The 12,393-nt window shown below is 38.6% G+C and overlaps 1 protein-coding gene and 1 long non-coding RNA gene across 2 annotated transcripts in view; both read left to right on the forward strand.

Moving 5' to 3' along the window:
* Nucleotides 1–1,265: 1,265 nt before the first annotated feature.
* LOC133525793 (uncharacterized) overlaps nt 1,266–12,393 on the forward strand; it is a 33,764-nt gene continuing 22,636 nt past the window's right edge. Inside the window, exon 1 of the long non-coding RNA XR_009800633.1 lies at nt 1,266–1,716. This is a non-coding gene — a long non-coding RNA (uncharacterized LOC133525793). The remainder of the gene's footprint in view (nt 1,717–12,393) is intronic.
* Nucleotides 2,752–4,383, forward strand: LOC133525692 (uncharacterized). Its single transcript, XM_061862045.1, has 2 exons — nt 2,752–3,916; nt 4,324–4,383. The coding sequence occupies exons 1-2, from the start codon at nt 2,972–2,974 to the stop codon at nt 4,336–4,338; spliced, it is 960 nt and encodes a 319-aa protein (XP_061718029.1). The 5' UTR covers nt 2,752–2,971; the 3' UTR covers nt 4,339–4,383.

A 12,393-nucleotide genomic window follows, 5' to 3' on the forward strand; every position in this document is an offset into this window, starting at 1 on the left:
TCAAGTAAGATTCGTGTTTGACATAATGAAATAAATAAATATTTGAAGACTGATCAGCCAAAGCAAAGCTACTTCTGTTAGGCATCCAAGAAACTTCAACCATCGACAAGCGTGCTTTGGCGCATCCCTGCCGTCTGCCGACCGCAAGTTGTGATGCGCGGCACGCACTTCCCCAAACGCCCCATACATTGTCTCGTCTCGTCCCAGACCCTACGAGTCTATATAGGTACCCAAAAGTTGAAAAACACCTTTGTTACCAGTTTTAAAAGAAAGCGCGATATTGTAATACATATTAACAACGGTGTCACAATTGAAAAGTATGTATGTATTGTCATGTGTTTTCCCTTTTAAGTTTTATTGTAGGTAATTAAAGGCCAAAAGGTATACTTTTATACGATGATATTGTTATTTTATTAAATATTGCAACAAAAAATCTCATTTATTATCATTTGTTTATAAGGACACTTATTCATAAAGTGGCAATAAAAAAACATACTTAGCTATTTTAGCCCTGTCCAAAGTGCGTGAAAAGGTCGATTGCTCGTCTTTGCAAACGCCTATTTGACCGCCCATTGTTCGATATTGCCTGCATGAAAATTATGGGCATTTTTTCTTGATACAAAAGCGTACCTAAATATTTGGGAAAACATATCGGCACTTAAATAATGTATGGAAATTGTCACGTAAGCTTTCGTAGCATATGCCATCCAGATACTTACGATACGATGACTTTTCGATTGGTGTTTGTCAATACATATACGATTATAATCTTGGTCAAACTCCCAAAAGCGAAACTTAGTTATTGTTGTTGAAGTTGTTAGTAATAGGTATATTATGCATAGGTCTGCAGTATTATCGTCCATTAAATAGCATAGGCCGCTGTTAAACGAGAGATATTCTTATTTGCATAAACATAGTAACACAACTATATCCTATGCTATATAGGACATAGTTGTAACGGTATAGATAGTTAATGTTACTTAGTACTAAACCAAAGGAAGCTCCTAGCCAGCTGATGCACAATTTACGCAAACAACCGTACCTTTCCTGTCGGGGCCCGCATGGATTGACCACAGAGCTGTATTCGTGAATCTATCTATACGGATAAAACGAACTTCGATCGTTTTTTTTTGTGATAGAAAAGTACAACAAAAATTTAATGACACGATAACATAAACATTAACGGAAATTGCAAATACAGACAGAAATAAAACAAATTGTATTTGATTTGGTTCAAATTATATAGTCTGGTAAACAAAGTACTAAGTGAGAAACATTACAAATAAAATTTAAATACCCGTCATTAAACCTTTATTATTTATTACTCACTTAGGTACCTACTTACCAAATTGTATTAGCTGCATCTATTTACTCTCTCTCGGTTGATTATCATATAAATAAATAATAAATTAACTAATATGTCAAACTAATAAAATACTTAAACTTAAAACCATCTAAATTTCCATTCTCAATAAGTACCCAATTACCAGGTTTATAAGCTGTCGTAAGACAGCTACTAAAAGCCGTCAATATCTCAAAGGAATGAGGATTTGTAGTATTTTAGTAAAGTGACTATTACATCCCTGTAGAGCGCGGACACCTGGGGACCGGTCGCACTCGTTCCGAGTGTTCCGACCCACGCAATGCTCCCTACCACGTACAAACTGCAAAACAACAACGCGACAACTCCATGAAAACAACAGACTACATCGCTTTGTAAGTAATCCAACGACGCGCCAACTAGAACCCGCGCAAGATATAGGGAAGAGGTAAAGCAACGTAAAACAAACTTGTGGGCATTGACTGTATACATAGTATAGATAATTTCACTGCATATCGTAAAAGCGCAGTTCTCGAGTCGCCGGCTAATGACTGCAAGTCACCAAACTATTTGCATTTTAAGGCAGTATTTTTCCATCCAACCAATGAGCTTTTAACTATTGTATGTGAATGTAGAATAGAGAAGGCTTTTATTGTTACGCTATTGATTGGTTTGAAGCATATATTTATATTTCTTAAGCTTTTAGCACATATATTTCCAGAATCACTGTAGTATAATCATTACTTTGCATATAATATACTCGTAAGTATATTAGTCTGTTTAGGGTTTTCCCTTTCGATTCGAAAGTAGGTACTACATTTCTATTTTGTAGTAGTGATTTAAGGAGCTATTCACGGATATCTCAAGACGATCTATAGGAGCCACACCCACTTCAAATAAATAACAGAGGCAAGAGAGCCATATAATAAATAATACTAAATTGCTTTAACGGACTGCAAAAGTTTAATATTTATTGCATTTTTAGAACAGACTACTTCTAACGAAATTACCATATAACAATGTTATTAGCATTCTTGCATATTTGGAAGTTAACTGTGTTAACTGGCTATATTATGAATAAGCTAACACGTGAATGCAGAAAAAATCCATTTACGGTGTTTGCACCTACGTATAATTGGGAATATAGGCAATATTTGCAAATAACTTTTTGCCTATGTTTGCCTTAGGGCTCACCAAGATACTGGCTTTTGTTTGTACTATTTCACCATTTTAAATGGGTATTTTTTAAACCAATATTTATAAGGCTTTATTATTAACGCTTAAAACAATGCCAATATAATATGAATATAGTGCCTCGAGCTTTCAAACATAGCCAGTTCGTAAGCGAAAACAGAATGCAGAAACACAAACCAATCAGCCTAATCTAATTATATTTTCAATATTCCAGTTAGTGCGTTCTCAAATAAGTTCTGTAATGTATGTGGGTAGACTTATGCTACCACAATAGAGGGTAGATTTCGTACCTGTCTTTGTCGATCGATTAAATGCAATACCGAACGGACGTGTTTCAGTGATCTCCTCATATCCTGGATTCCCTGGGCCCTAAGCAGATATTTCTCAGTGGCGACGAGAACAATTGGACACTAGTGCATTTTAAAAGTGTAAAGTTCGTGATAAACAGTGTACGACATGCCTGTGGGAAAAGTCGGACCGTTTGACCTTGTCAATGACAATTGGGAGCTGTATGTTGACCGTTTAGAACAATATTTCGTTGCAAACGATGTTAAAAACGAAGTGAAAGTGGCTACACTAATAACAGTGATGGGCGGAAATGCGTATGAACTTATGGTGAATTTGTGCACACCCGCGAAACCGGCGAGCAAAACATATGACCAGCTGGTCGCGCTGATGAAAGGTCATCTAAATCCAAAGCCGAGTTTGCTCGCAGAACGTTTTAAATTCCGTCAACGTGTGCAAAAGCGTGATGAAAGTATTGCGAACTTTGTAACGGATCTTAAAAAATTAAGTAAGGACTGCAGTTTCGCAGGGGATAGCTTGAAGGAGAACTTGAGGGATCAGTTCGTGTGCGGCCTATTAAACGACGACATCAGACAGAAGCTGTTCACGGAGGACGACACGATCACGTTCGACCGGGCGTACAAGCTCGCCGTGTCCATGGAGGCGGCCGAGGTCAACGCGGCGCTAGTAGAAGACTGTGCTCGGAATCGAACCAGCGACAGTATACCAGCGGCGGGCGCGACGACAGCCGTGCATCATTTGGGTCGGGCGAGCCGGGGCCGGGCGGCGGCGGACGGCGGTCGAGCGGCGGGAACAGCGGGCCGCGGGAAGATAACGGTCGGCGGCGGTCCAAGCGCCATGAGCGGAGCGGGCAGCGGAAAGATGCGAGGCTTCGGTCAAAATAATAATATGGATTTAGATGGAACGTGTAAGGTGTGCGGATCAAAGCATGAAGCCGACAGATGCAAATTCAGGAAGTATGTCTGTCGAGTATGTAACCAAGAAGGACACTTAAAAAGGGTGTGTCCTAGGCTGCGCGGAAGTTCGTCCCTATACAACGTGACGGAAGAGAAGGTTGTGTATTTGGACCATTCGGACAGCAGCGAAAGCGACGAGGTAAACAATTTTTCACTAAATAGCAGCGAATCGTTTGTGTGTGAGCCATACACCATAGATGTTAACATTGCGGGGAAGTGGTTAAATATGGAAATAGACACAGGTAGTGCGATTTCGTGCATAAGTTTAGAATGCTATAAAAAATTGTTTACTCATTGCAAAATACAAAGAAGTAATTTAGTGCTGAATTATTATACAGATATAAAGGTAAAACCTGTAGGTAAAATAACACCTAAAGTGCAGTGCAATGGTTTTTGTAAAGAATTAGACTTATACGTCATTGAAAATGGCAAAACTAGCCTTTTAGGTAGGCGTTGGATAAGGGCATTTAATATCATTGATAGGTCAAAATTGGTATGTAAACAAATTGCTAATGTGAACAAGTTGTTTGATGAGACTGAATTCAGTTCCAGATACTGTGAGGTGTTTGCGGAGGGCTTGGGCCGGTTCACCGGGGGCACGGTCGGGTTCCACCTGCGGCCGCACGCGCGGCCGGTGTTCCTGCGCGCGCGCCCCCTGGCGTACGCGCTGCGCGAGCCGGTGGAGCGCGCGCTCGAGCAGATGGTGCGCGACGGCATCATCACGCCTGTCGCCACCTCCGACTGGGCCACGCCGATAGTGCCGGTAGTTAAAAAAGATGGCACCATACGGGTATGTGCTGATTTTAAGTTAACGCTAAATAAAAGTTTAGAAGTGGACCACTATCCTTTACCGAAAGTAGAAGATTTGCTAACTAAATTGCACGGGGGAAGTAAGTTCACTAAATTAGACCTGTCGCAAGCTTACGCCCAGTTTGAATTGGATGATGAGTCTAAGAAATATACGGTAATTAACACCCACAGGGGTTTATTTATGTACAATAGACTGATATATGGGCTAGCCTCTAGTCCCGGTATTTTCCAGAGGAAACTCGAGCAATTGTTTGCGGATATGCCTCGGGTCGGTGTCTTTCTGGACGATTTGATTATAACAGGGGTCGATGACCGCTCGCACATAGACACGCTTAACGAAGTGTTTGAAAGGTTAAGGAAATATGGTTTAAGAGTTAAAAAGGATAAATGTACGTTTTTTGCTGACTCGGTAACATATCTTGGATTCGTAATTAGTAAGGACGGCGTGCATACATGCCCTGAAAAGATTGAAGCGATCAAGCAGGTACCGGTTCCAAATAATGTAGCGAAGTTACGGTCATTCCTAGGGTTAGTGATGTATTATGCTAAGTTCGTTCCGAACATAAGCACTATACTAGCGCCTCTGTATGGACTTTTGCGGAAAGATGTGAAGTATGAGTGGAGTGAAGCTTGCATGCGCGCGTTTAGTGAGGTAAAACAAATGTTGATTTCTGGCGATATATTAGCACATTATTCGCCAGATCTTCCCCTAATTCTGACCACTGACGCGAGTAGTGTGGGGGTGGGTGCTGTCATATCGCACCTTGTGCCCGGCGCCGGCGACACTAGCGCCACCGAGCGACCAATAGCGTACGCATCGCGTGTGCTTAACGCCGCAGAGAAGTCGTATTCGCAAATTGAACGAGAGGCACTTTCAATAATTTATGGAGTCCGAAAATTTCACCAATACTTATATGGTAGAAAATTTATTCTAAGAACGGACCATAAGCCCTTGGTGACAATTTTCGGCGATAAAGTAGGCGTACCCGTAATGGCTGCAAGTCGTATGCAGAGTCCCCTTTGGGCCGACCCAAGCGCATTCGTAAGGCCGTGCAAAGATATGGCTTCGAGTTTGATTAAATTATTATGTTATGTATCCTAGTTTTGTTGTCACTCGCTTTACTAGTAAGCAAAACATGTATTAGTAATTAAGGGTGGAGGTGTAATGTATGTGGGTAGACTTATGCTACCACAATAGAGGGTAGATTTCGTACCTGTCTTTGTCGATCGATTAAATGCAATACCGAACGGACGTGTTTCAGTGATCTCCTCATATCCTGGATTCCCTGGGCCCTAAGCAGATATTTCTCAAGTTCAATTCGAAATCTATTAGGTACAGCCCGATTTACTTGGCCGTAAAATATGGTTTCGTCGACTGGATATTTCCTACTATATTTATCAAGGAACGGACCCATGGAGGCTGCATCAAAAATTAAGTCAAAACGTCGGCGGCAGGCCAGGAAGTGCCTACTTCCGCGCCTGATCTTCCGCTCGGAAGTGCCGCCTTCCTGGCGCTCGGAGGCCGAGCAATTAACTTATGTCGCATGCATCGTTTATCTTGCGATGTTGACTTTCCGGACATATTTAGGGTGGTGATTAATAACAAGCTTAATTTTGTTGTTAACTATTTATATGTACAATTTAGGCACGTTAATTTTAGAGGTCAGAAATAAATCCGGCCGTGTAATGCATTACATATAGCTAAAAAAGAAAAAAAAAGAAAAAAGAGATTCTTTGTTTTTGCAGAAGTATATTATAGTATCTTTATATGCATGTATGAATTCTAACGTGAATCATAATCTCATAGATACTATATGTTCGTCTACCTAAAGCTTTTTTTACTTTACTGCGACAAAGTAAGGAGAATGTCGGTTAACTGTACTTAATGAAGCGATGTGCGTTTCCGGTTGTACCTACTTACTGAAGGAATTGGCAAATTTGCGTAGGATATAACAAACCACTATTTTAATATATAGAGCGCCTGCCTTTTTAGGGTTCCGTAGTCAACTAGGAACCCTTATAGTTTCGCCATGTCCGTCTGTCTGTCTGTCTGTCCGAGGCTTTGCTCCGTGGTCGTTAGTGCTAGAAAGCTGAAATTCGGCACGGATATATAAATCAATAAAGCCGACAAAATCGTACAATAAAATCTAAAAATTTAATTTTTTTGAGGGTACCTCCCCTACACGTAAAGTGGGGGTGAATTTTTTTTTCTGCTTCAACCCTACAGTGTGGGGTATCGTTGGAAAGGACTTTCAAAACTAATAGGGGTCTTCAACAAACATTTTTTGATAAAGTGAATATATTCGGAGATAATCGCTCCGAAAGAAAAAAAACCATAACCATAACTTTTGAACCATAGGTCCAAAAAATATGAAAAAAATCGTGGAAGTAGAGCTTAAGAAAGACTTTAAATGAAAACTATAGCGGACATGATCAGTTTAGCTGTTTTTAAGTTATCGCAAAAAGTTTCCCCTTCATAGTAAAAGACTTTAATTAGGTACTGATTATGCAAATTTGCCTATTTGTTTAACTCACGTTTCATCCCTTGGTTAACAATTTACTATACTTTAAGCTCCAGTTTAGCTTATTGTGACGGAAGAGTAACTACGGAACCCTACACTGAGCATGGCCCGACATGCTCTTGGCCGGTTTTTGTTAATTAAAGTAAGTGAGCTAGTTTGGTAAGTATGTAAATACATATAAAACTGGATTATTTGCGTCAGCTGCTCTTTGTATAAATTAAGGATGCATGATTTTTATATGTTTGATTTTTAATATTGTAAAATGTTATTCGACGTGAAGGTAAAGCGCGTAGTTTATAAAATATTGACGTGGTGTGGGTGTTGTTACAACATTAATATATGTTATGTACCTACTTATGCTTATTCTTATACGAAACGTTAGTAATAGAGACGGATTTACAATACAAATTTGCGGTCGTCGTAATTGTTAAAAGTTGGTGTCATTAACATTAGTAATGTGTATACCTAGCGCTTTTAACTTCTCTGGGCCATCTAGTCACTTATTCGAATAAGTTAAACTAAATGGCGTTAGGTTTTAAGCAGGGGATTACCGCGAACATTGATATTTGAATAAGAAGATCATCTGTCCAACTACGTATCTATACTATCGCTCGAGTAATACAGTCAGCATCAAAAGTAACGGAACAGATTACGCGTCAAAAGTATCTCTATCATTATCTGATAGCTTAACAAAGAGATATAGGTCCCTGTAATAATTCACCCGGTATTGACGCTGACTGTACAAGAGCTATAAAGTTGGATTTGTTTCATGATCATATATGTCAAATTTGTTCATATATTTATTTAACTACGAGTAACCTAAGATAATGTAATAACAGCAATTTTAACAAATTAGGCATAATTGTAGGATTTCTTTAAAATAGGATCCTGTGGCCTTTGTATAAGATGGATAGTAAATAGACATGTTTCCTGTATTTAAAATAAATTATTTCGCACCATGCACGAAATAAAGCAGCAGAAAAATATTATAAAATCGTAGACTGGGGTTACTTTTTGACACAATTTCTATTTAATAACTCGGGTAGAACAAGTTCGTGGTCGTCATTAGTGGTTAATCGTTTTGTTAGTTCCAAAAATAAACTTATTTGGCTAGCAGCCAAGTACCCTATTGGCTAATTGGACTGTCATTTAAGTTAGTACCTATATGGGATATAAAAACACATATTACCCATACTATTTGATGTAATGTGTCGAAGCAATGTAGATCGTGATTAGCTCACGATCGCATGCGCATGAGATGTGACGCACACAAATATTTATCAAACATTCTGGTAAATCGCCATGGTCGCTTAATGCGTACATTGAACCCTGGGGCGTAGTACAATATGTTTTTAGAAACTACGTTATACCTAAAAATAGGAGATTTCTGCAATGTTTTCATCAAAATACTGCGATGTGGGAGAATACGCCGGTTCACTGTGGGCTGGATCGGCCGAACAGAGGACATTCGTACTTTTTTGAGAAAATAATTTAAATAACTGCTATTCGATGGAGAATTGTGTAAGGAACAATAAATATGGTATACATTTTTTTTTCAAAATAAGGCACATTGAAAGCACAAAAACATAAGTCTTTTTTTTATATATAGGATCCACAAATAGATATCTTGTCTCCGGAAACTATTAGCGAACACGTCTGCTACCTTTCAGGAATTTATTTTCCAAGTTTTATAGAATACGAAATGATAAGCAGGTTTGTTCTGTAGGTGCCCGTTTTTTCTTAGTCGAGTCAAAAGTCCACATAACTTCGATTGTACATGTTTTTTTTTGTAATTTTACATTATTGTTCGATAGTTAAATGCTATAATGTACACCACATTTATTATTCCTTACACAATTTTCCATTGAATAGCATTTAAAAGAAAACTCAAAAAAATACGAATGTCCTTTTTTTGGCCGATCCAGCCCACAGTGCGGTTGTTCAATCTTTTCTGCTATTTATAAAACTAAGATACCCCGTTTAATATTACAAACATCTTCTAGTTTTAAATTTAAAAGTGGAAATATCACTGTCTTGGGTGAGACTTGAACTCACGGTCTCTGGTTCCGGTAGCCGTCTAAGAAGTGTATCGTTCTTTCTTACGGTAGAAGTCGCTAGGGACCCCTAGACCCATATGGTGGAAAAAATTGCTGCCTATGGATGAGGTCTTGGCGGCTCAGATGGCAGAGCGCCGGAGTATCTATCCAGAGGCCGTGAGTTCAAGTCTCACCCAAGACAGTAATTTTTCCACTTTTAAATTTATTTTAAACTTAATAGCATCGTTCGCAGACGTTTCTGCTTGTTAAAAAATAATTTATCATCTAGTTTTGTTTTCAATTATACATATTTAAGTATAAAATATTCATTAACGGTAGCGTAGACACTGTTAGTCATCATTCGATTTTTGTTTAAATCTAATACAAATATAATATGTATGTAAGTAGGTAAGTACAATTAATAAGTATACAATTTAGCGACATTATTACATTCATAATCCTCTACAAACACCTACAGTATTTCCTTACACAGAACAGCATTCTCAAGTTGTAATCGATAAGGAAAGGCACCGGCAGAACTCAAAATCCCGCTGTCAATACGCCAATCCCCCACTTTTACAGCGCTTGCCTTCGTATTCAGTTTCCAATCTTTCATAACGTATCGATTACAAACCCCATTCGAAGTGTTCAAACGCACCGATTCTATGTGTGTATATTTCTGCTCAGACTTGCTACATCCTTATTCCAAGGACAACTTGGCAGTGAATCGCCGGCGAAATGCTAATGCGTCCGCTATGGCGAATACCTTATGCGGTGTTGAAAAAACACCGTGCCTACATGTACTTGCCGGAGGAAAATGCCAAAGATACGCTCTGCGAGGCGGTGATGTCAAAATGTAATTAAATCGGGTTTTAATGTTGCTTGGGCCGCTGAGAATCAAATTGGAAATTTATTGAATGCATGATTTCAACTGCTTGCAAAGCAATGTGCGTGACGAATTGACATTAGTGTGAAATAATATTAAATTCGAATAAAATTGGCTGTAGCTGGGATGCAGCGGAGTTTAAGTGGTTCATTTCTTGCTTGCGGAAAAACGTATACCCACGAGAATGTACTTATGTGTTGTTTACTACGGTTCTTGTGAGCATGTTGTGAGCATGTCTGCGGTACGACACGACAGATCCATTACTGTAAAAATATTGATGACAGTCGTGTAGTGCCGATCATTGTAATTTTAAGAAAATGTAAACAACAACTTTATTTTACGATGTAAATAGATTATAACCTTTTTTGTGATTAATGTTTGTGGTAAGAGTTTAAAGGACCGTAAAACGGTCCTACTTTGATCCCCTGTAATGAATAATATTATTTCTATGTTATTATTTACTTACGTATTTACTCAGATAAACGAAAATGAATATATAAACTTTGAGTTGCTGCGTTAGTAATACGTGGTAATACACTAATTTTTGTGTGCGCCTATTAATTTGGCGCACAATGTAACGGGGTTGTGCCCCTAATTAAGTAAACTATACAAAAGGTAAAAGCAAAGATACCCCAAACAATGGGTATCTTTTGCTCTCTATTCATTGTCCTTCTTCGTATCCATTCATCTGAATATTTTAATAATGAAAAGTTTTAATAATATTCATAAAATCCTTAATCTGGAACATATTTTGGAGCATGTTTTTGATGACATAGTATTTTTCCCAAAATATGAAGTCATTTCAGTCAGATGCATAAAAATATCAATAATAAAGTAACAGATATATTGAAATTGTAGTTAATCTGTTAAATTTAAATTCAAAAGCTTAGAGACGTTAGACGTTAGTATGTTTCTTGAATCAGAAGCGGCTGCCAACGGGCACATCGCCGCATCCGCCAAAAATAAAGTCCTTGACCTTCTTGTCGAGTTTATCTCACTTAAAAATAAAAGTAGCCATGAACTTCTCGTATGAGCGGGTACATTGCTCGTGTATGTAGGAACTCGTTGCTGGCGGGCCGGTCGGCCTTCGTTGGTTCACGAACAAGGCTCCTTTGTGCGATGCTCTGTGCATGTGTGACGTATAAGGCTGTGGATTGAGGAAGTCGGTGAATAAGTAGTCTAGGTTGGATACGGCAAGGTTTATGGTGGATTGATTAGGGCCCGCAAACCTAATGACGACTGCACGTGCATTAGAAACGCTGATACACTCAACTGGAGAATTATGTTGTTCCTTGAGTTTTACAGTACGATGTTCAACATTATTACCTTTCCTTATTGTGGTCTGACTTGAGTACTGTATGTGCAGTAAAATTAGGGATCGGATCGAAGTAAAACAATGTGATCTTTACCCCTAGTGTAACTGTGATCGACATCATAACGTGACGAACGCGTTTGCGTTAAGTCTCATTTTGTATAGGATTTTGAGGTTCCAAAACGTCCCGCTTGGCGCGCTCTTTCGAAATCCAATACAAAATGAGACTAAACGCAAACGCGTACGTCACGTTTGGAAATCGAATTTATTTACACTAGGGGTACTGATCTCGGATCCATGTGTAGCGCGTCCGGCTCGATTTAAAGTACTTAATTTAAATTTTAACAGATCCTTGGAAGGATTATTTATTGAAGGATTAGACCAGAGTATCGCTGTCTCTGTACGACAGATATTCCGTACCTATTATGCTGTCGTATTCACATCTTGTCATGTGATTTACTTCTAATACTTAGATTTTAATGCGTATTACTTAACTCAGGCAAACTTATATTACTCGTATTCAAGGGATTAAACAAATGCCAGAATCAACAAAAGAACCGTTTATGTGTCTTCTATAATCTAGGATCTGTTGAAATAACAGTGCCTTTTTAAGTCCTATAAGAGTTTTCTTGTTACATTGTTTATGCATGGGTTTTTCATACTTTTTTATTGCTTGATTTATAAATATATGATATGTAACTTATTTCACTCTTATCTATTGATTATCACGCGATGAAAACGCGTTTTCTGAACCTATAGTGATGTGAAGCTAAGTTTACATATGTAGAGATCAGTCTGAGTATATCTTAAACTTAACCGTGTTAAGTCTCACGCCGCCTCAAAAACAATAAAAAATAATCATTAAATACAGTAAGCGATGGGTACGAAACTTTAAAAAACACATTTGGTGTTTCTTGCGATGTGAATCCGTGGCAGCAATTAACTTTTTAAGAGCCTGGAAACACTGAGTCTTTGTTTCCAACGAAAATTTGGCACGACCGAGCTATTTTGGTCCATTTGATAATATCGGCCTCGGGAGCGCGCCACCCG

This window comes from Cydia pomonella, chromosome 15 (assembly GCF_033807575.1).
Source record: "Cydia pomonella isolate Wapato2018A chromosome 15, ilCydPomo1, whole genome shotgun sequence".
In the NCBI taxonomy this organism is placed as follows: Eukaryota; Metazoa; Arthropoda; class Insecta; order Lepidoptera; family Tortricidae; genus Cydia; species Cydia pomonella.